This window comes from Microcaecilia unicolor, chromosome 10 (assembly GCF_901765095.1).
Source record: "Microcaecilia unicolor chromosome 10, aMicUni1.1, whole genome shotgun sequence".
NCBI lineage: Eukaryota > Metazoa > Chordata > Amphibia > Gymnophiona > Siphonopidae > Microcaecilia > Microcaecilia unicolor.
Window position 1 is genome coordinate 185,955,997 of NC_044040.1, and position 25,001 is coordinate 185,980,997.

The window sequence follows — 25,001 nt, forward strand, 5'->3', positions numbered from 1 at the left end:
CCCATGTCCAGCGACCCTCCTCTCTCCCCTGCCCCCCCTCCAGCCACCCATGTCTAGCGAACCTCCTCTCTCCCCTGCCCCCCTCCAGCGAACCTCCTCTCTCCCCTGCCCCCTCTCCTGCCACCCATGTCCAGCGACCCTCCTCTCTTCCCTGCCCCCCTCCAGCCACCTATGTCCAGCGACCCCCTGCCCCCCTCCAGCCACCCATGTCCAGTGACCCTCCTCTCTCCCCTGCCCCCCCCCTCCAGCCACCCATGTCCAGCGACCCTCCTCTGGACATGGATCAGCTGTGAGGCATGTTTCCTCCTCCCCCCCCCCCCCGGGTTCTGAAGTTGACATCATAATGGCTACGGTGATGTCAGCCTGATCTTCCAATTTCGGACACCCTAAAAATTCTTGGAGTTACCATTGATCGAAACTAACACTTGAGAATCACGCAGAAAACACTACCAAGAAAATGTTTCAATCAATGTGGAAATTAAAAAGAGTAAGACCTTTCTTCCCAAGGAACGTCTTCCGCAACCTGGTACAATCAATGGTACTCAGTCATCTAGATTACTGCAATGCACTCTACGCTAGCTGCAAAGAGCAAATAATCAAAAGAACGTCAGACAGCTCAGAATACTGCAGCTAGACTCATATTCGGCAAATCAAAATATGAAAGTGCTAAACCCCTACGAGAAAAACTACATTGGCTCCCACTCAAAGAACGCATCACGTTCAAAATATGCACCCTAGTTCACAAAATCATCTACGGAGACGCTCCAGCCTACATGTCAGACCTGATAGACCTACCACCCAGAGATGCCAAAAAATCATCCCGCACATTCCTTAATCTTCACTTCCCCAAATGTAAAGGTCTAAAATACAAACTAACACATGCGTCAACCTTTTCCTACCTGAGCACACAATTCTGGAACTCGCTACCACGCAATTTAAAAACACTCTATGAACTAACTAACTTCCACAAACTACTAAAGACCCATCTGTTTAGCAAGGCATACCACAAAGACCAACAAATATGAACCCAATACAAATATCCAGAACTGTCTTACAATTTTTTGCTTGTACAATACTAAAATGTTTTATCATGATCACGTTTACTTGTTAAACTACTATTATGTTCTATCATTATCATGTTACCCCAAATCCTTCTATAATGCTAAATGTATCTTTTCCTATATGCTTCCACTATTCATGATGTATTGTAAGCCACATTGAGCCTGCAAAGAGGTGGGAAAATGTGGGATACAAATGCAATAAATAAATAAAAAATAAAATAAAATCTATGGAGCCTAGCAGACCAACTCAGAATGAGCCACGGTCCCAGGCAAGTCAGAACGTTGGAGGTGAGAATTATTATATAGGATTATGGTTAGTGTCCAACAAGTGTGCAGACTCAGTATGATGCAGCCCCTTGGTGTGCATAACATCAGCTGGAGCTGAATGAGATTTCTTGCCCTCTTGAGGTAGGCTAAACCTGGCCTAGACAAATCCCTCTTTATGACCACTGTGGCTGGCACTTTGCTGAAGTCACTCACACCCAGGCGGAGATCACTAGCCCTTGCCACGCTAGACTCTCCATCAGTGCTGTCAATGCTTCAGCCATGCCATACCACTCTTCCTCCTCTGGGTGCTGGACCAGTTGCTGATCATATATACATATTTATTTATTCGTTGTATTTGTATCCCACATTTTCCCACCTTTTTGCAGGCTCAATGTGGCTTACAGTATGCCGTAACGGCGATCGCCATTTCCGGAATGAGAAATACAAAGTAGTGTTACAATAAAGTTCATAAATGTTAAAGTACAATATATATATATATATATATAAAGTAAGTTAGTTAAACAGTTCATTTCGGCAAAAGAGATAAGGGGGTAAATCGTTAATGTTCATTGGTGGCAAACTGAAGCAATCAGGTGAAGAGAATTCAGTTTTATCTGGTTGTGATAGAGTTTAGATGTTAGGTCAACGATGATGGGTCATTATGGTATGTCATCTTGAACAGATTGGTCTTTAGTAACTTCCAGAATGCTGTTAAGTCGCGCATTGCTTTAAAGGCCTTTGGTAGTTTATTCCACAGTTGCGTGCTGATGTAGGAGAAGCTAGATGCATATATTGATTTGTATTTAAGTCCTTTGCAACTGGGGTAGTGGAGGTTCAGGAATGTGCGTGTTGATCTTTTTGTGTTCCTGGTTGGTAAATCTATGAGGTCTGATGTATATTGGGGCCTCACCATGGATGATTTTATGAACCAGGGTACAGATTTTGAATGCAACTCGTTCTTTCAGTGGAAGCCAGTGTAATTTTTCTCTTAGGGGTTTAGCGCTTTCGTATTTCGCATGTCCATATAGATGCTCACCACCCTGTTCATAGCATGTAGGAGTGACTTGCCATCCACACTTGCCCCCGCTGTTGATGAATGATGTTAAAGTGGCACTGAGCCAACTGACATCTCCCAATCCTTTGGATCACTGTGTGCAGTAGCCTGCCTTGCACAGCCTCAGATACCACACCTATGCAAAAGGAAGGTGCTTGGATTCTGAGGGCAATCAAAACTGGGTTTTTCAGTTGAGGCCAGAATCGAATCTGTGGCTGAAATTTGCTGCACAGTTTTGTCCAAAACTGAAACTGGGGTGGCATTCCCCGGACCAAAAGAAGTCTGCATACCCCCAGCCTCCTGACAGAAAGGTGGGCCACTGCCCCCACCACTGACAGAATGCCACTCACCCCGACCAAAAGTACCACCCTCCTACCACCCATAGGCCCTCTCCAGGCCTACCTTAGAAGCTCTGGTGGTCTAGCGACCTAGGTGGGGCAAGAGTGATCCCCAGACCTCCCATGGTAGTCTCGCAAGACTGCCTCTGGAGGTTGTACCAGCCATTTTGAGATTGCCTGAACTTGAACATGAGATGGGTGCAACATGTAACTGCTGACTCGCTTTCCTGTTTTAAGTGGTCTCATTTTAGGGAACCAGCTGTACAAGCACAGAAGGATACATCAATGCCAGAGGACCTGTAACAGCTTGTGACCGCACAGCATGGGACTTGCTGAAGGAATCTGTATCATGGGAATCATGGAGAGCTTGCCTATTCATCACTTCCACCGCCCTTTTGTTGTCACTCCAGAACACCACCTTCTTGTTTTCTAACCTCCCACCCCAGTTAGTGAGCGTCACCAGAATCGAGAACAATTCTAGAAAAAGTTTGTTCCTGGTCAGCCATTCTTCTCTCCAGCTGTCTGATCATTCAGCCGCACACCAGACGCCTTGGCAGTAATCCCTGAAGCCTTTCCCACAGAGATGTCTGAGTAAATGTCAAGGTCCCTACTGGAGACCAGTACTGCTTGCCAAATGGACATTAAATGTGTTCAAGAAGGACTCCCAGACCTGGATGTCCTCCCTGATGTCTCTCATGATACATATGTGAGGGTGGTGGCACCTGATGGCTGCCATCACCCTGGCCATAAGCAAAAGGATACCCGCCCCATAGCAGGCAAGCACACCAAGTGCCTTGACAGTAAACCCTGAAGCCTGTAACAGCTTGTGACAGTACAGCATGGGATTTGCTGGAGGAACCTGTATCATGGGAATCACAGAGAGCTTACGAGCAGGATTCATAACCCTGTCACATTTGGGGACTTGTCTATTCAGAGAGGTCTGAGTAGACATCAAGGTCCCTACTGGACACCAGTGCTGTTATAGGGATTATACTCGCTTTAGGTTACCTTCCTTGCTGATCCCATAATCCTTACCAGAACCCAAGAACATAACCGTTGCCATACTGGGGTAGACAAAATGTCCATCAAGCCCAGTATCCTGTTTCCAACTGTGGCCAATCTAGGTCACAAGTACCTGGCAAGATCCCAAAACAGTAAAACAGGTTTATGCTGCTTATCCTAGAAATAAGCAATGGATTTTCTCGTCTATCTTAATAATGACTTATGGACTTTTCTTTTAGGAAATTATCCAAACCTTTTTAAACCCTGCTAAGCTAACTGCTTTTACCACAATGAATTCCAAAGTTTAATTACAGGCTGAGTGAAGAAACATGTTCTCTAGTTTGTTTTAAATGTACTACTTAGCAGTGTTATTGTGTGCACCCTAGTCCTAATATTTTTGGAAAGAGTAAAACAAGCAATTCAGGTATACTCATTCCCCTCCACTCAGCATTTTATAGATCTCTATCATATCTCCTCTCAGCCATCTCTTCTCCAAGCTGAAGAGCCCTAGTCACCTTAGCTTTTCCCTCATAGGGAAGTCATCCTGTCCCCTTTATCATGTTTGTCACCCTTCTCTGTACCTTTTCTAATTCTGCTATATCTTTTCTGAGATGCAGTGACACAGTATTCAATGTACAGTCACACGATGGAGCGATATAAAGGCATTATAACATTCTCATTTTTGTTTTCCATTACTTTTCTAATAATTCCTCACATTCTATTTGCTTTCTTGGCTGCTGCTGCACACTGACTAGAGGGTTTCAACATATCATCAACGATGATAACTAAATCCTTTTCCTGGGCGTTGACTCCTAATGTGGAACCTTGCATCACGTAGCTATAGTTTGGGTTCCTCGTTCCCACATGCATCACTTTGCACTTGCTCACATTAAATGTCATCTGCTATCTGAATGCCCAGTCTCGTAAGGTCCTCTTGCAATTTTTCACATCTTCCTGTGATTTAACAACTTTGAATAACTTTGTGTCATCTGCAAATTTAATTTCCTCACTAGTTATTCCCATCTCTACATCATTTATAAATATGTTAAAAAGCAGTGATCCCAGCACAGACCCCCGGGGAACCCGCTATCTACACTTCTCCATTGAGAATATTGACCATTCAACCCTACTCTCTGTTTGCTATCTTTTAAATGTTTTTAATCCACAACAGGACATTTACCTCCTATCCCATGACTCTCTAATTTCCTCAAGAGTCTTTTATGAGGTACTTTGTCAAACGCCTTTTGAAAATCCAGATACACGATATTGACCAGCTCACCTTTATCCAGGTTTCTTCACCCCTTCACAGAAAGGTAATAGATTGATGAGGCAAGATTATACTTGACTAAATCCATGTTGGCTCTGTCTCATTAATCCATGTGTATGTATATGCTCTGCAATTTTGTTCTTTATAATAGTCTCTATCATTTTGACGACACCAACATTAGGCTCACCAGTCTGTAATTTCCTGGATCACTTCTGGAACCCTTTTAAAAAACTATTGTTACACTGGTCATCCTCCAATCTTCCGGTACCATGCTTGATTTTAAAGATAAATTACATATTACTAACAATAGCTCTGCAAGTTCATTTTTCAATTCTATCAGTACTCTGGGATGTATACCTTCCAGTTCAGGTGATTTGCTACTCTTCAATTTGTAAAATTGCCCCATTACATCTCCGAGGTTTATAGAGAGTTGTTTCAGTTTCTCCGACTCATCAACATTGAATACCATTTCTGGCACTGGTATGCCAAAGTCCCTAGCAACACCCTGAAATTCCATTGGCAGATCTGTGCATGCTGTTGTGCCCACCAGCCAATGAACAGAAAATCATCTAGGTAATGCACAATATTACCATGACCTGACCTTTGAGCCATCGCCCAATGCACAAAAGAATTAGTTTCAAAGTATGTGCAGTAGATGGTGCATCCCATGGGTATGCACTTATCAAAATAATAGTTTCCCTGGAACTTGAACCCAACAAACAATAACTGTCTAGATGTATCAGGAACAACCTGAAGGCTGACTCTATACCTGCCTTTGCCATAGGAGCCTCTGCCCCACGGTGCCGCATCAAGGCCACAGAACTATCAAGAGATGCAAATTTAACAGAATTCTGATTGTGTGCACTTACCTATCCCTTGACGTTTCTGGTGATGACAACCTGCATTGTGGTTCCTTGTTGACCTCTCTCTAGTCATTTTATTTATTTGTAGCATTTGTATCCCACATTTTCCCAACAATTTGCAGGCTCAATGTGGCTTACATTTGCCGTAATGGCGGTTGCCATTTCCGGGTAACAGAATTACAAATGGTAATGTGTTAAGTTGCATACATACATGGTAACATACATGTAACATAACATACGTGAACAGATCATGGTATAGATATATATCATGTGCATATATATGTTAAGGAAGAATAAATTATGGTAATACATGAAAGTTCCTGAGTAAGAAATTGGAAGAATAAATTATAGTAATACATGAACGTTCCTGAGTACGAAATTGGGTTGTATCATTCTTTAGGTCATCGACTATGGAGAGACCATATTCGACATAGAGATTGAAGTGGTTATGCTTATTCATTATTGGTAAGGAGGTTGATCAGTCAAGTGATAAGATTTCAATTATGTCTATGTCGTGTAAAGTCTTATTTTTTAGTGTTTAAGATGGGTGTTTATGGTATGCCTTCTTGAACTGATCTGTTTTCAGTAGCCTTCGGAAGATAGTTAGGTCTTGCGTTATTTTTATGGCCTTCGGTAGTGCGTTCCATAGCTGCATGCAGATATATGAGAAACTGGTCGCGTATGTGGATTTATATTTTAGTCCTTTACAAGTAGGGTAATGGAGATTGAGGAACGTGTGTGCTGATCTCTTTGCATTCCTGGTAGGCAAGTCTATAAGGTCTGACATATAGGTCGGGGCTTCCCCGTGAACGATTTTGTGGACCAGGGGGCAAACTTTGAACGCAATTCATGCTTTTAGTGGGAGCCAGTGCCTTTGGGCACAAAACAAACATCCCCTGCCCCCAGCCAGATCTCATGTCCACTTCTGCCCTGCACCTTCATATAATCCTAAACGTAAAGAAGGAAATCACACAGGTGTGAACCATAGCACCGGTGGGACTTCGGCTTATGTGGCCCCTTGGACTACATAATGTTGTGCCCCCTTACACCCACCCCCAGTGCTAGTGTGGAGACCTCAGGTTCCTCCATTATGAACTGGGCCCATTGATGTAATGCCTGGGGCCCAGGGGAACATCCTGATGGGGACAGCACCAAGTCACCGGCCTGCTATTACAGGAGGAGCTGCAAGTTGCATGGCCCTCACCCATTGGATAGGCTTCGTCCTGTCTGCTACCTCCACTACACTCCCACCGCCACTGTCCACAGCTGTGGGAAGCTCCAGCTCTGGCACCATAGTGCCAGACCATACCAATATTAATATATCTCTTGTATACAGCTATATCTAGGGTTACCATATGTCCGGATTTACCCGGACATGTCCTCTTTTTGAGGGCATGTCCGGGCAACCGGATGGGTTTTGCCAATCTGCCTGTTTGTCCGGATTTCTGGACAAACGGGCAGGCCCGCCAGCCTGCCCGTTTATCCAGAAGTCCGGACAAACGGGCAGATTGCTAGCCTCCCCTTACTTACTAGTGCCCTGGTGGTCTAGTGACCTCTTCCGCCTTTGGGACTGGAAAGAGCGCCCTCTTTCCTGCCCGGAGCGCTGCCCTGCATGCATCCTTCCTGTTGCTGAGCCGATTCAAAATGGCCACCGAGAGTTGAAGTGACCTCGCGAGACTTCAACTCTCGGCGGCCATTATAACTCGGCGCCGAGGATCAGCAACAAGAAGGATGCATGCAGGGCAGCACTCCGGGCAGGAAAGAGGGGGCTCTTTCCTGCCCCAAAGAGGTCACTAGACCACCAGGGCAGTAGTAAGGTAAGGGGGGGGGGTGATGGGGAGGGGGGGCGACAGGGTATGTGACAGGGGGCAGGGTGGGGTGTGTGGTGGGGGCAGGGCATGTGTCCTCCTTTTTGGGGGACAAAATATGGTAACCCTAGCTATATCTCCATACCTGGGTCCAATGCGATTCACAATAATGGCACAGAAATACAACATCACAGAATTAACATAAGATTCCAACACTATCTCATTTAAAAATAGTTATTATCAAAAAAGACAAGCTTTTTATAAAAAGCACAATAGCTCAACTCTAATCTAATATCCAAAGGTAAAAGATTCTATTTGGAAATCGCAAAGGACGAAAAGATAGAGTCAGCCATCTTTGAAAATCTCAACCTCTAGTAGAGGATGAACAACCTTCAAAGACCAGGAGGAAGATGTAGCGAGAGATGCAGATTAAATTGGTGACAAGTTCTGATGTAAGGCCATAAACAGGCAGAAAAATCATACAAACAGATTTAAACGATATTCTCTTGCGAACCGGAAGCCAATGAAATACTTTCATTTAAAGAGAAATACTATCAGATCAACTAGTTCCCTCATCCCCTGCAATCCACCACTCCTCAGGCAAATGCATCCTAGCCCAGGTAAAATGCCACTGTAGGCATGCCTAGATGTGCCAGGGCACAGCTTCCCACCGCCCAGAATTGGATGGGGCAAGTCAACAGCTGACACTGGTGAGGCCTCTCAACTGAAGCCACCCAAGCGCTGGGCCTGGTATAGCTTTCAACTGCACAGAGGTGAAAGGCAGCACTTCCTGGGAGAGCTTAGGAATTTCTAGGAAAAAAACAGCACCTGAGGGATGGGAGGAAGGAGGGAGTAAACAAAGGAGATGAACTGGCAAAGGGGGCCTGTGAAGGAGCAGAAGCCACGTAGGGGAGACACAGGACACAATCATTGTATAATGCCTATCTTGCTACCTGGAGGTGTCAAGTAGGAAGAGAAAAGAGGCTGACCCCCCTCCTCCCCAGCCTTGCCCCCCCCTTTATACTGTACTGTAGCCCACCTCCAGGTTGATATGGTCCCATGGTCTTCCCTCCTGCTTGGTGGCCCAGTAGTCAGTGTCTACCTACCACCCTGACCCCATTCCCTTGGAGGAAGACAAGGAGGAGGAAGTTCACCCCTCCCCGGAATTGGCAAGCTGAACCTTTTGAGACTCTCATTTATTTAAAACGAAAGAAAAACAAACCCTAAAATCCGGAGATCATAAAACATTTTGCTCTTTCCGCACCGATTTGCATCCAATTCGGTAAGCTGTAAATACCTATTCTTCCTTGTTTTTGCTCGTAGAGCTTCGGTGGCGCAACTGAACCATTTTCAAAGTTACGCACGTGATGCACAGAGAAGATAGTAAGGAGCAGCAGTAGATTTAGATTTCAAAGGCTGAAAGAAAGCGAAGATCCCAGTGCGCTCTCTCACGTAGCCGGGTGGTGGGTGCTGGTTGTCCGCCTCGAACCATTATTTCTCCTCCAGTAGATGGCGCTCGCGAGGCGCAGGAGCCCAGCGCAGCCGGGAGCAGGGTAACTAAAGGAAGACTGTGTTCTACCTCGCACGCACAGCCCCGGCGCGATTGTCCTTCCCGCTACTACTAGTCCGCCGCTGGCTCCTCCCAGAGTCGTGCGGCTGCTTCTGCCACTGGTTACAGGAAATGATATTTAAAACAAGCCGCTGGAGGACTCACTCATGTGAACGTAGAGAGCTGGCTGCAGTGGAGGGGTAGGATGGGTGGGTTTGCACGTATCGTGCAGTACAGGCACGAGGAGGGAGAGAGGCAGAGAGACCCTCTTGCTTCATTATCCCTCTAGACACACGGCGGGGAGACAGGATCGGGGGTGGTGGTGGCTTTGTTCTGTTGCAGCTTTCGCCGGCTGTCTCTTCCTTTGGTGGATCGTTGGGAGCAGAGGAGGCAGACTTTTGCTGTGCCAGGTAAAGTAGAGGACAAGGGCTTTCTGTACACTCTTTCAGATCAGCTCCTTGGTGCTGATCGCTTCATTAAAGAGCCTTTTGCAAGTCAGATTCCAGGCTGAGAGTAGCCGGGTAATGCTGGCTGCACTTTTCTATAATAGCTAGACATGATTCGGCTTTAACTGAGTGAACCGTCTGCGGATGGGGGGGGGGGGGGAACAGGAGCTGTGTTCAAGATGCTTATTTAAATAATCAAATGCAAATTCTGTTTTTCTTTGTTTCAAAGATAGTTTTCATAATACTGCTTTAGTAGAGGTTTATTTGAATTGCAAATACGGGTCGTGAGAAGTTTACTATATGTTAGAAAATCACAAGTCCTTCCAGAGATGTGCTCAGTCGTCCAAAGAGATCTACAGACTGGATGTTCATATTGAGGACTTTTTGTGTTAGCTGTTGTGAGTCTTAGGATTTTGTCGGGTTGCCTGGTGTGGCAATTTAAAATGTAGGTTACATTTGACGGGAAACTAGAGAGGAGTAGCCTAATGGTTACTGCATTGGCCATAGATTTACATACAATAAAGGTTGTACACATGAAAGTCTATCTTATGCATTTTCATTATGGATATCCTGACTGGCTGGGTGTGTTCCAAGGAATGGGTTGAAAGCCACGGTCTCAGCCTAATGCTTTATTTTCTGTTTTCATCTAGTTTAATTGTTAATTCTTCTTTCATTTTTTTAAACAAGTAATAGAACTACATGCTTTCTGGTTGGAATATGGTGGAACTCTGCTCTCATTAGTTCCTACTTTATTTATTTAGATTTTGCTCACACCTTTTCCAGTAGTAGCTCAAGGTGAGTTACATTCAGGTACTCTGGATATTTCTCTGTGCCAGGAGGGCTCACAGTCTAAGGCAATGGCGGGTTAGGTGACTTGCCCAAGATCACAAGGCACAGCAGTGGGATTTGAACTGGCCACCTCTGGATTGCAAGACCAGTGCTCTAACCACTAGGCCACTCCTCCACCCCCAAAGAATCTTGTTACTCTTTGGGGTTCTACATGGAATGTTGCTACACTTGCATGGAATATTGTGTTATTCTTTAGAATTCTAGAATCTTTATTTAGATTTTGCTCGCACCTTTTTCAATAGTAGCTCAAGGTGAGTTACATTCAGATACTCTAGATATTTCTCTGTCCCAGGAGGGCTCACAGTCTAAGTTTGTACCTGAGGCAATGGAGGGTTAAATGACTTGTCCAAGATCACAAGGAGCAGTAGTGGGATTTGAACTGGCCACCTCTGGATTGCAAGACCAGTGCTCTAACCACTAGGCCACTCCTCCACTCCGCTTACTTTGAGAGACGGCTTTGATTTGTTTGTTATTCCAGAAGATTTCTACAGACCTACATGAGGAAATAGGCTTCACTGTCTAAGGAGCAGAGAGGTAGTGGGTACTTTAGAGGAACCTTCAGGCTTAACCCCGCCCCCTTAATTAACTTTGAAGCCTCTATCCTATAGCCCCCCCCCCCCCCCACACACACACTTTGGGCCCCTTTTACTAAGCAGCGGTAAGCCCAATGTGAGCTTACCACTCGCTAAATAGGAAGTACCTGCCAGACTACCGCAGCAGCCAGATTGTACTTTCCACACCTGGCGCGCCATCATATCTGGTGCTAATATTTATTTTTGTAGCGCCAGAGTGTACCCGGTGGTAATCGGGCAGTGCTGTGTGCTACCCGGTTACCGCCAGGTTAGCGTAGGAACCCCTACTGCCACCTCAATGGGTGGCGGTAAGGGCTCGTCCCCCCCCCCCCCGAAATGGCCGAACAGCCATTTCCTGCAGGAAAGAGAGACTTCCCCTTTACCCACTGTGGTAAAAGGGGGGCCACGGCGCACTACGCCAGCACAGCCCCCCCCCCCTTGTGCCACACTTTGGTAAAAGGGACCCTTTGAGTTTAATGAACTCAACAATCATGATCATCAAAGAGACACCCTATAAGTATGTGCTGCTGATTCTTTGAGTTTGGGTGGCCATCAGGACTTATTGTTTTTGCTATGGCCCAAGAAGCTGCTGCCATTAGGCGATTGCCTAGTGTTGCCTAATATTTGGGGTCGTCCCTACCAAGAAGGGATCATTTGTGTTGAATTTAGCATGCTTAATGGTTGTGAAAAGTTGGCATCTCCATCTCCAGAATATTTATATCAGCCCATTGCGTGTCTGATCTACTTGGCAATGCCTCTTTCCTCCTGTCAGGTCGTTTCTTCATAGCAAGGGCAACATTCTTTGCCAAGAAAAGTATGTGACTGTATTTATGAATGTGAGTCTGACTGCCCATGTGCGTTTAACCTGTGCGAAACGTGAGACGGCTGCAAATCTTGAATCCGTACATCCTGTGACCTGAATGAAGGCTGGCTGTATATGTACGTGCACGGGTGCTGAGAGAGAGAGAGAGAGAAACCGGGGCATGTGGATGTGTCACATTGGGCGTGTGACAGAGATCAAGATAATCTGCCAGACTTGCCGTGCAAACTCCAGTAATGTGTGACCGTAAGAAAGCACCCTGCGTGGCAAGTCGGTGTGTTCGCACATGATTTGCGGCTGCGGATAATTTCAGGGTGACTGTTGTGAAAGGCTCCTTTTATGTCCTGCGTTCTGTAAGTATGTGACTTGGAAAAAGGAGTGCCCCGTGTTGTGGTGGGAAAGTAAGAGCTGGTTGCAGCAGCCTCCTGTGGGACTACCTGGCAGGCAGTAAGGCAGGCGTGCAAGGGTGAGCGTGTGGGATTCACTTGCTTTGCGGGCTCGGGGTTTACGGGATGCATAAAAAAGGAGCTCGTAGCCAGCTGCCTTGTGAGATTAACCTCCCCCTTCTCGCCCCCTCCCCAGGTGCAGTTCCCATGGCTGAAGCGTTTTTCAGCACGGTGGAGAGAAGTTTGCAGCTCATGGAAGCCCAGCCCGGGGCAGCTGCGTGTGTGGCCAGAGCCCAGTATCCTGGCATGAAACGCTCGGAAGCGACGGACGACCAGTTCCCCCCGTCCAGGCGCCTGGGCGACAAGATCCCCCCCGTGAAACCCACCTTCAAGAAGAAACCGGCTCCCAAGAGACTGGACACGGAAACTCTCCGGGCTCTGGGGCCCATATTCAGCAGTTTGCTGGGAGCTGGCGCACTCGATGGCGTTTTCCTGCCCCGGACTCAGAGTGCGAATCCAGCCACTTTGTGTGAACCGGCTGCAAAGGCGGCGCTGGGGATGGCCCCGCAGGCCAGTGCGTTGTTACCGGCCACCCAGAGCCTTGTTGCGACCCGGCCCGATCATTCACCCCCAGAGCGGAGGGACCCGGAGGCTCAGCCTGGACTCATTGAAGAAAGTTCCGCGGAAAATGCTGCTGATTCTGCCAACGGCGCATTCCAGGATCCTCCGCTGCTGCACCCGGGCGCCAATCCTGCCGCCAGCCCGCTCTGCTCGGACGGCGCTTCGGACTTCTGCTTGAGCCGGTGCAGCCTGCACCAGCCCCCCGGCCCGGACGCTGGGATGTTCCAGGACAAAACCGAGGAGGCGTCCCTGCTACTGGTCTTTGAACTGCTGAACCAGTTGCAGTATCACATCTACCAGGAGGACGGGATCGACGTTTGTGTGGATTTTCTGCGGGGGTCTTGCGGCTACGGCAGCGACTGCCCCAAGCATCACACGGTATTACCGTATCACTGGCAGGTCCGCAGGAAGAGCAGCGGCACGTGGCAGAGTGTGGCGGACGAGTCGCAGGAGCACTTGGAGAGACTGTATTGCAACCCGGACAGCGACAGGATCCGGCTAAAATACCAGTGAGTATCCGGCAGCCTCTTACCTACTTTTTTTTTTTTTTTAAGAATGGGGCTGTTGACTTCTGCTTTGTTTGAGTTAGAAACCACTGGCCTTAGGAGACATGTCGCCCTGTTATGTTTAGCCTCCTAGAATAGCTTTTTTTTAATGAGGAACCCACTCAATTGCACCGGGATCTGATCAGTGAGCAAGCACTACCGATAATGAATCCTTGTCTAGAATGACATATGTGTCAGAAGAAGTGGCGTAGCTAGGTGGGGCCATGAGGGCCTGGGCCCCCCCAAAAAATTTCCTCTGGGCCCCTGGTTTTGCTGGTGGGGGTCCCCAACCCCTGCCTGCTGAAGCATTGTCCAGCACCGAGCTCCAGTGCCGCTGCGTTGCCTGCCCTGCGCTTTCATCCCCTCACGTCCAGCACGCTCCTTTTAGTGAAAGTGAGCACAAAAAGGAGCGTGCAGGACTTGAGGGGCGGAGGGAGCAGGGCAGGCAATGTGGAGGAACCGGAGACTGACACTGGACAACGCTTCCGCTGGCGGGGGTTGGAGACCCCCCCCCCGCCCCGCCAGCCAAGGTATTTGCTTTGGTAGTGGGTGGGGAGCGGCGGGCAGCAGACCAAAATGTGCCCCTCCCACCGCGAGGTCTGGCTACGCCCCTGGTGTAGATATTAAGGATGTTCTCATGTTAACATTTTATAAAGTAACAGTAAAACAAAAAAAAATGCTCTATAATTGTGTTACTTTTGTCAATGTAGTTATTCTCATTATACTTACTAATATAAAATAAAATAAAATATAATGAGTGGAGTGGAACAGGTGGATGTGAAGCGTCTGTTCACGCTTTCCAAAAATACTAGGACTAGGGGGCATGCGATTAAACTACAGTGTAGTAAATTTAAAACAAATCGGAGAAAATTTTCTTCACCCAATGTGTAATTAAACTCTGGAATTCATTGCCGGAAAATGTGGTGAAGGCAGTTAGCTTAGCAGAGTTTAAAAAGGGGTTGGACAGTTTCCTAAAGGACAAGTCCATAAACCGCTACTAAATGGACTTGGAAAAATCCAAAATCCTAGGAATACCATGTATAGAACGTTTGTAAGTTTGGGAAGCTTGCCAGGTGCCCTTGGCCTGGATTGGCCGCTGTCGTGGACAAGATGCTGGGCTCGATGGACCTTTGGTCTTTTCCCAGTACGGCATTACTTATGTACTTATATGATATATCACCTAAGGGGCCCTGCACTAGTGGCAGTGCATTTTTGTTTTGCCGCTCGCCGAGGCCCCTTTTACCACAACGGGTAAAAAGGCTGAAAAAAGAAACGGACGTGCGGTAAGTTCGCAGTTGCTGCATGACCGTTTCAGGGGGGAGCACTTACCACCACCCACTGAGGTGGCAGTAAGGGCTCCGGGGGGGGGGGGGTTAACCCCAGCGGTAAAACCACTGAAATAAATTTCTGTAGCATTGGAAATGGCGCACGCTGAGGGCAGAATTACCGCTGGGCTGCTGCGTGCGCCAACCCTTTAATAAAAGGGCCCCATAAAAGTTCACGGTTTACAACAAGTGTTAATAATAATAATAAAATATGTTTGCCTGTTAGCCTGTGCTAGCAAATTTGTTAAAGTATATTTTTAGGTGGGGGGGGGGGGGGTTGTCATGGGCGAAGAATGAAGACGTTAACCGGCTAGAGTGTTCGCATTAGCGCATGCTAACTGGCTAACAATGAGTTAATGGGTGTTAATTCGAGCATTAGCACTTGATCTGAAAAAAAAAAAAACATTTCAAAAATGCCTGAAATTATGCTACATTGAATCTAGGCTTAAACCTGGGGGAAAAAAAAACCACTAATCCCAGATTCTGATGCCCCTTAATGAAAGAGATCTTAAAATTACAGTCCTGGCTATGAGAGACAGAGAGAATTGATCTAATTCACAGTGTCTCTTTGTGTGCTCAGATCTTTGTGCTTTCCCATGGTGAAATAATATTCCTTTGTTATTGATGGAATGAAGGCACCGATTTGATCTCATGCCAGATGCCGTTTGATGTAACTATTGTACTTTCTAAAGTAACGCAGTAGGAAATGTCTGAAAATCCAGAATGTGGCACTTATCTCCCCTTTTCACAGACTGAAGAGGGGGGTGCACCCATTTGTCTTAAAAAAAAAAAAAAAAATCTGGAGTGTACTTTGTATTGCAAACTGGAAAACACACATTGCTCTGACTCTCTAATAATAAAGGGTCCCTTTTACTATAGCTTAGCACGTGCTAAATGCTAAGAAGTCCATAGGTATAAAATGCAATTAGCTAAGAAGCCTATCAGCACAGGCGAAGCTTTAGTAAAAAAAAAAAAAAGCTCCAAAGATTAACTTATTTATTTATAGTATTGAAATGTTAAACTCGTATATAGGCAGGGCTTTTTTTGAGGGGGTACTGAGTACCGGCACCTTTTCTACTGTCTGCTAAAATTTACCCATGGTCCTCATCTCTCTATATAAAAGGCAACCCCAACGTTCTGAAGCCTCCACGGAAGTTGAGGCGCCCGAGATATCCGGTGTGCCCTGGAGTGTCTGCACCGCCCTCGCGTCAAAACGTCATGACGTCGAGGGCGGAGCTATGACACTCGAGGCCCAAAACCGAAACGCCACAGCGAACTAACAAGGCAAGTAGCTCGGAGGGACGGAGGGAGGGGGCCCCTTGCTAGCGCCCGTTTCATTGCCCTCAGAAACGGGCATTTTTTCCTAGTATTTTAATGAAAGAGCTCAGGCTCTACATACAAATTCTGCCTTGTCATAGATTCTGTGACTGGTTGCAGGGGCCCTGGCTATTGTGGGGTGGGTCCTTCAGTGATCACCCCACCCCTGAAGGGTGGCCAGGCATTTGAGTGCCGGCACCTTTTTTGCTAGATAAAATGCACTGTAAATAGGAAACAGTTCTAAACTGTTTTTCCAGTGAATTTATATCAAGTGGTCCTTTTAGTTAGGTGCGCTAACTGATTTAGTGCGCACTAAATCCCATTTTATACCTATGGGCTGCTTAGCAGTTAGCACATCATAGTAAAAGGACCCCTAAAACTTGCTTTCTCTTTTCTCTCCTAGACAGGAAACGTAGTAGCTTTTCACTGGTGATTTCATATACTATTATTAGGTTGTAGAAGTAACATTGCAACATTTATCTTTATAAGAACCGAATTAGGCAGTGGTACTGTAGGTGCGAGATATTGAAATATACTATAAAATATTAGCTTGATTATAGCATCATTAGCTACAGGTCAGATGAACGCACTGGGAATACATTGTTCCATGTGTGTTAGAAAACTGTTCTCAATTTATTGACTTTGAATTCTAGAGGAAAAAAAAGTCTGTGAAGCACTTAAGAGAGTATATGAACTGCCCACTCGTTTTCCTGAGAAAGCAGAAAACTGTTTAGAGAATTTTAGTCCTATGGAATACATTTCCGTTTGACTGACAGTTATGGTCAGATACACTAAGCATTTCCCCCTTTTGTTTATCTGAGCCCTAGTTTATCCTTCTGTGATTGGGTGCAGGTTTCCCTGTTCGTCTACTAAGGATGTTCTCATGTTAACATTTTGCAAAGTAACAGTAAAACAAAAAAAAATGCTCTATAACCGTGTTACTTTTGTTAGAAACATAGGAACATAATGGCAGATAAAGGCCATATGACCCATCCAGTCTGCCCATCCTCTGTAACCCCAAATTCTTCCTGTTCCTAAGCGATCCCACATGCTTATCCCATGCCTTTTTAAATTCTGGAACAGTCCTCGACTCCACAACCTCCACCGGGAGGCCACTCCACGCCTCCACCACCCTTTCTGTGAAACTAGCCGTTGAGCCCGTTAAAACGGGCTACTATTGGAATGGGGGTTGTCCAAGGCCCCCCCCATTGGAATGGGGGTTGTCCAAGGCCCCCCCCAGCCCGGGCCCTCTGTTCGCTATTAATTCAACTTACATCGCCGCAGCACGCAGATCAGCTGAGCTCCTGTCGGCCTGGCCTTCCTTCTCTGCCTATGTCCCACCCTCGTGTGATGTACCGTCGGCGAGGGCGGGACACAGGCAGGGAATGAAGGCTGACCGGAGCTCAGCTGATCTGCGTGCTGCGGCGATGTAAGTGGAATTAATTGCGATCAGAGGGCCTGGGCCGGGTGGAGGGGTGGCGGTGGTGACTCGGGGGGGGGGGGTTACCGGTGGCGGCGACCTCGGGGGGGAGCGCAGTTTCCCTCTCTGTCCCGCCCCGTCATCACAGAGAGGGAAGTCTCTACTGCGCATTTGCGAGTAAGTTCGGTCACTCGCCGTTTATATGTTTGATAGTAGTTCCTTAGATTACTCCTAAGCCTATTCCCTCTTAATTTCGTCATATGCCCCCTCATTCCAGAGCTCTCCTTCATTTGAAAAAGGCTCTCTTCCTGTACATAAATGCCCTTGAGATATTTAAATGTCTCCTGTCTCCTTCCTTTCTTCCAGCGTATACATGTTGAGGTTCAAAAGCCTGTCCCTATAATTTTTGCGTTCAAGACCGCTTACTAATTTTGTAGCCACCCTCTGTCTAAGCCTACTTCAAATATATTTCAGATCATTATTAACAGTCAAGTAGTCTTCACCTCAAGCCGATTCATTTCCTTCCATGTGTGAAGACACATTCTGGGTGCTTTGGTTCTCTAAGCAGGGAAGAAGAATTCAGAGGCATGTGATAGAGGCAGTTGGTTAAGCTGTGTTGAAATGAATCTGGCATGCCGGAACTGATGTAGGGCTTTCTGTTGACTCATCCCATGGGTAGATACCTTTTTAATGACCTTTTGAAACTGAGGTGGATTTAGCATTTCTTCACATGGGTAGTGTCTGAAGGACTTGTGTTGAGATAACCTTCAAAGAGAACATGAAAGTGTGCTAGGCTTTTATTTCTTTGCTGGGGGTGATTATGAAGGCTCTATTTTGGATTTTGCTTAGCTCTTAACAGTGGACTGTGGACTCCTGATTGGAGTGCTGACATCAGAAGCACCTAATCATAGCTTTAAGGAATGCAGAGAATGAGCCGCTGCTGTCAGGGAAAAAGTTCTGTGCTCAAAAGCCCATCGTGAACTAGTGTAGTACAAATGTAAAACTGAAACAATAATGTTGCTCCTATCATTTTCTCAAAGCTGTGACATGTGTCACAGAATGCTGCATTATTGAGATTTTATATGTGGCAGGGCTTCTGAGTTTAGGTTTTAATTAATAAACCCTGATAAAATACCCCTGATGTAGTGGAGGAGTGGCCTAGTGGTTAGGGTGGTGGACTTTGGTCCTGAGGAACTGAGTTTGATTCCCACTTCAGGCACAGGCAGCTCCTTGTGACTCTGGGCAAGTCACTTAACCTCCATTGCCCCATGTAAGCTGCTTTGAGCCTGCCATGAGTGGGAAAGTGCAGGGTACAAATGTAACAAAAATAAAATAGATACTATTGGAGATTCTACATGGAATGTTGCTACTGTTGGAGATTCTACATGGAATGTTACTATTCCACTAGCAACATTCCATGTAGAAGGCTGCGCAGGCTTCTGTTTCTGTGAGTCTGACATCCTGCACGTACGTGGCCCCACTTAGCTGCGCCCCTGTTGTAGAGTAACCAGGAGTTTGACCGTGATTGACACACGTGTTTGACACGCTTCTGCTTCTCAGCAGGCATAAATGTCGGCACCGCAACCTGCCGGACTTGTGCTGGTGGTACATAGGTCTGTATGTGCCTTTGAGAAATAGGGTGAACATAGGTGCCTTCCTGCCCAGTTAACCTAGGCATCTTGTTATAGAATTACCTTCCTGACTGTACTGATGATTTTACAACTCGATGGATGTGTTTGATTTAGCTGGAAAACATACCTAGCATTAGTATCTGTGCCACAAAAACAAAATAACATCAGTTTTCATACCCACAGAAAACCAAATCCATAACTAGAAGGAAAATGAACCTAAATGTACAATTTCTAAAATAGAAGTTTAGGTATATTGTGCAAAATACGTCTTACTATTACAGCAGATTATCCACCTTTTAATTGAAAGAGAAAAACGGCTAGATTTCGACCCAAATCGGGAGATAGACGTTTATCTCACAAAAACGAATAAATCGGTATAATGGAAAGCCGATTTTGGACGTTTTCAACTGCACTCCATCGCGGAAGCGTACAAAGTTGACGGGGGCGTGTCGGAGGCGTGGCGAAGGCGGGACTGGGGCGTGGTTATCACCCGAACAGAGATGGGCGCCTTTCGCCGATAATGGAAAAAAAGTATGCGTTTGTAGCTAGAATTTAGGGCACTTTTCCTGGACCCTGTTTTTTCACGAATAAGGCCCCAAAAAGTGCCCTAAATGACCAGATTACCACCAGAGGGAATCGGGGATGACCTCCCCTGACTCCCCCAGTGGTCACTAACCCCCTCCCACCACAAAAAATGATGTTTCACAACTTTTTATTTTCACCCTCAAATGTCATACCCACCTCCCTGGCAGCAGTATGCAGGTCCCTGGAGCAGTTGTTATGGGGTGCAGTGGACTTCAGGCAGGTGGACCCAGGCCCATCCCCCCCCACCTGTTACAATTGTGCTGCTTAATGCTTAGTCGTCCAACCCCCCCAAACCCACTGTACCCACATGTAGGTGCCCCCCTTCACCCCTTAGGGCTATAGTAATGGTGTAGACTTGTGGGCAGTGGGTTTTGAGGGGGATTTGGGGGGCTCAACACACAAGGGAAGGGTGCTATGCACCTGGGAGCTCTTTTACCTTTTTTTTTTGGTTTTTGTAAAAGTGCCCCCTAGGGTGCCCGGTTGGTGTCCTGGCATGTGAGGGGGACCAGTGCACTACGAATCCTGGCCCTTCCCACGAACAAATGCCTTGGATTTATTCGTTTTTGAGCTGGGCGCTTTCATTTTCCATTATCACTGAAAAACAAAAACGCCCAGCTCACAAATTGTCGAATAAAACATGGACGTCTATTTTTTTCGAAAATACGGTTCAGTCCACCCCTTCACGGATGCGTTCTCGGAGATAAACGCCCATGGAGATAGACGTTTTCGTTGAATTATGCCCCTCCACGGCTCTCAGCATCCAAAGCTGATTGTGTGGCATTGAAAGACTTGGTATTCATACAACAGCTGATGGTTGCTGCCAGATGTGATTGTCTGTATATTCACTTCATGTATAATGATCCTGTCTTCTTAAAAGTTTAATTCTTTCCTTGTCTAGGCTGTAAGACTGGCAGTGTATCACTACCTCATCCTTTCTTATTAAGATCTTAGACTGTCCGCTGAATGGAGGCTAACTGAATTTCGGTTTTGGCTTCAGTGCCGAAACCGCTCTGAAATGGTGTTTCGGTTTCAGCTGAAAATGCCAGTCAATTTCCAACTGAAACTGTGGAGCCCCCTGCAGGGCCTACTATGTCGGTGGCTAGTGGGGGCAGCAGTGATCCCCACTCACTCCTGTGTCAAAAGTGGGAGTGGAGGAGTGGCCTAGTGGTTAGGGTGGTGGACTTTGGTCTACTGAGTTTGATTCCCACTTCAGGCACAGGCAGCTCCTTGTGACTCTGGGCAAGTCACTTAACCCTCCATTGCCCGCATGTAAGCCGCATTGAGCCTGCCATGAGTGGGAAAGCGCAGGGTACAAATGTAACAAAAATAAAATAGATACTATTGGAGATTCTACATGGAATGTTGCTACTATTGGAGATTCTAAATGGAATGTTGCTACTATTGGAGATTCTACATGGAATGTTGCTATTCCACTAGCAACATTCCATGTAGAAGGCTGCGCAGGCTTCTGTTTCTGTGAGTCTGACGTCCTGCACGTACGTCAGACTCACAGAAGCTGAAGCCTGCGCGGCCACGTTGGTGATCTGCAAGGGCCAGGCACAGGCAGCTCCTTGTGACTCTGGGCAAGTCACTTAACCCTCCATTGCCCCATGTAAGCCGCATTGAGCCTGCCATGAGTGGGAAAGCGCAGGGTACAAATGTAGCAAAAAAAAAAAAATAGCTTCCAAGACCTCCAGTGAAACTTTTGGCCATAGATTTGGTTTCATCCCAAACTAAAAATCCTGGGTTCGGTCGGTCTCCACCATTGAATAATTTACTATTTGCAACTTCATATTGTCTCAGCTAGTTAGCAAGAGAGGATACGTGGATTCACATGTGCTAAAAATCCATTGTATTCTATCGACATTTGTTGTGCTATTTTATTTAATAGGAGTTTATAACTGCCAGTGGTGTAGCTACGGGTGGGCCTGCCTGCCCACCCATTCTTGCCTCAGGCCCACCCAATCTAGTAGCCCCCAAAGCACCTCATTGGCGGTACCTTACACCTCTCTCTCTCTCTCTCTCTCTCTCTCTCTCTCTCTCTCTCTCTTATGGCAGCTGCCCATCTGTCTCTAAACTCCCCACCTCCACTCCCATCAACCTTTGAGCTATCACCGGCAGCGATTCATGCAAACAACCTGTGCCTGCCTTGCAGGCTTCCCTCTACTGTGTCCCACCCTTGATGATATAATTTCCTGTTTTTTTTCACTGGTGGGGACGTGGTAGGGGGAAGCCTGCAGAGCTGGTGAAGGCTGCTTACTGGAATCGCTGCCGGTGACGGCTTGGAGGTAGACTGGGGAGGGAGAGAGGAGCAGATGCCCGGGGGAGGGGGGGAAGATAGGAACGGATGCCGGCCAGAGGTGGGGAAGAGGAGGAGAAGCATGACAATAGCAGGGGCAGAGGGAAAGTTTGCATGTATGTATGAACAGGTGGGGGTGGGAATGGCCCATCTGAAATAACAGGTCTGGCTACGCTCCTGTAACCGCCTTTAAGAGATGAACCCAAGGTGGTGTACATCAGATATAGCTTGACATAAAACTGAAGAACATTTTAACAGCATAGTAAAAGTAAAATGACAAAATTTAAGCATAAACACAATCGATGAGATAAACTTCAACATGGGTAGAAGTAACCTACGTAGGTTACTTACGTCAGATGGGGGCGGGCCCAGGAGGAAAGGAGAGATGCGAAGACTCGGCGAAGAGGCATCAGATGTTCTTCTTGCCCGTGCAGCGCCTTCACACAGAGGTGAGAGGCGCTGCACGGGCCCAGTAAGGCGGATGGGGGACCGGTGGAGGGGGGGAGCGGCGGCGACGACCTCAGGGGTGGCGGCGGGGGCGGAGGATGGCAGGAGGCATAGCTGTGGGGAGAAAGAGTTGAGAGAAAGGAAGGGAGAGGGGCCCGGGGCTGCTAAAGTTTTGAATTTTGTTTTGTTTTTTAATTTAATTCAGGGGGGGGGAGCGGGGATTAGCGGCGACCTCGGGCGGGGGGGGGGGGCAAGGCCGTCTATAAAGGACGCTGCTGACTAGCGCCTTTGCCCCCTCCCGGTCCTTTTTTTTTTTTTTTTCAGTTTTTCACATAGATGCAGGGGGAGCGGGGAGCAGCAGCGACCTCGGACTTCAGTAAAGGACGGCCCTGACGGGCGTTTTCGCTCCCCTCGCTTTTGGGGTTTTTTTTTACATTGAAGATTTTAGTCGGACAGCCCTAACGACAGCTACAGACCTGTCATTAGCTTTCCGGCAGTTTTCCAGCGTTATGGCAGGCGGAAAACTTTAGTGCATCTCGTTTCAATAGGGTTTCTACACAATTTGCTCATCTGCATTCCGTTTTCGTTTTCTGCTACCGTGGTCGGAAAATGGCCTTTAATGCATGCCACGGTTCACAAATTCCTTGTTAAAGGGTCGTTAAAGTTTAGTGCATCTGGGCCTGAATCCTAGTAATAGGTCTAACATAAAATAGTATCAGAAGTATAAACATTTAATAGTACAGTAGAACAATTGTATGTTCTTTCCCTACAAATAACATAGAAGTGTCAGTGTAAAAACTTCATTCATCTCAAATGAGACCAGATCTTTCAAATACAGATGAGTCTCGTATATTTGCACATACAGTACTAGGTCCACTTAGGTGCTTTGGAAAGTTTTCTTGAAAAGAAGCTTAAAACTCTCCGTGGCAATAGTTCTTCATGGTGGAGAAGTTCTAAAACTTTGGAATCTGCTTGTTTGGTGTCAACATGAGTCTTCATTGAAGTTTCCTCATGGTCACTGCAACCTAGGCTTCCCTTGTATTCCAATGCGATGTTGTGTTTCCCAGCAACACGATGCAGATAACGGCATGTCGAGCCTTGCTGAGAGGCTCACAAACAAACTGGAGCAGAACACGGTTCTCATGGTTACCACATTATTTGGCTAAAGCTATTAATCTCTTGTGGTCAGACTGGCTCTACAGGCCTATCTGTGCAGATTACTTTCAACAAGGAAATCGCCTGCTCAGCATTTTGCCTGATCAGGAAAGGCTAAGCAGGAATCCACATTCATAGCAACCAGCGGGTGGCACTTGTTTCCCTGTTTTTGACATGGCTTGGTCACTCATTATTAAACACTCCTGATATCTTCAGTATGCAGAAGAGGTTTGGCTAGAGCGTAGAAGTTCAAAGTTCTAGGTCACCAGCCCACTCAGAAATTGGGATTTGAATTCCAATGTGATCTTTCCTAGGTAGATGTGCTAGAAAATCCTTTATATGATCCTGTATTTGAATATGTTGCTTCATAGAAGAAGTGTTCTTTCCGTAGAGCTGCTTTGTTACCCATTTCCAAGAGGGAGGCTGGAGGCCAGTACTGGCTTTCTGACAATGCTATCCCGATGCATTATGGGACCTGCAATGGGGTAGATCCAGAGGTTATACCACTCTGCTTTGGGATGTAGGTTCAAAAGCCAAAAGTCTTCAAATCGGAACCAGGAATTGATTTTTATCCCACTAAAAGACTTTCTGGAAACAATCTAATCTAAGGGAAACTTAACTTTCGGAGATCACTGAAGACCAGCTTGTTCAACAAGGCATACCACAACGATCCACCCTAATTACCAGACAACGAAACTCAAGCCTGAACTGGATAAAACCTAACTCTCTATACTCGACTACCAAGGTCTACTCTACCACGAATTAACTTTAACGCAATACCACTTTATCTCTTATTCCGAATATGAACTCTTTATACTGGACTGCTTAATCTACTCTGCCAATCATGATCTTTAATGTAATACCACTTGTATCTCTCACTCCGGAAAAGGCGATCGCCATGACGGAACAATGTAAGCCACATTGAGCCTGCAAGTAGGTGGGAAAATGTGGGACACAAATGCAACAAATAAATAAATAAACATGAGCGCTTCTATTCCACTTAACCCAGGTAAGGCTGAAGGTAGATTACAAAAAAATAAACGTTGGATCAGTCTCCCAAGATTACAACATCATAATCATGTACTACAAACAATTTAAAATAAGATATAAACATTAATTTGTCCTAAATTTATAATATTTTTTAAATCCCTCTTAGGTAACATCGTAATTTGTTCCACAGATCAGGGCCACTACCTATCTATTTTCCCCTGGATTCTATATAGGGAAGGGGAAAGAGAAATGGGACTTGATATACTGCCTTTCTGAGGTTTTTGCAACTACATTCAAAGTGGTTCACATATATTCAGGTACTTATTTTTGTACCAGGGGCAATAGAGGGTTTAAGTGGCTTGCCCAGAGTCACAAGGAGCTGTA

At 46.4% G+C, this 25,001-nt stretch overlaps 1 protein-coding gene across 3 annotated transcripts in view; it reads left to right on the plus strand.

The window, feature by feature from the left end:
* Positions 1-9,377: 9,377 nt before the first annotated feature.
* TIPARP (TCDD inducible poly(ADP-ribose) polymerase) overlaps positions 9,378-25,001 on the plus strand; it is an 87,697-nt gene continuing 72,073 nt past the window's right edge. The window contains exons 1-2 of one of the 3 annotated variants that reach the window (XM_030216906.1): positions 9,378-9,619; positions 12,479-13,412. In XM_030216906.1, the coding sequence (XP_030072766.1) occupies positions 12,490-13,412 (923 nt within the window). In that variant the 5' untranslated portion in view covers positions 9,378-9,619; positions 12,479-12,489. The other 2 variants (XM_030216907.1, XM_030216908.1) reach the window with 2 other exon arrangements.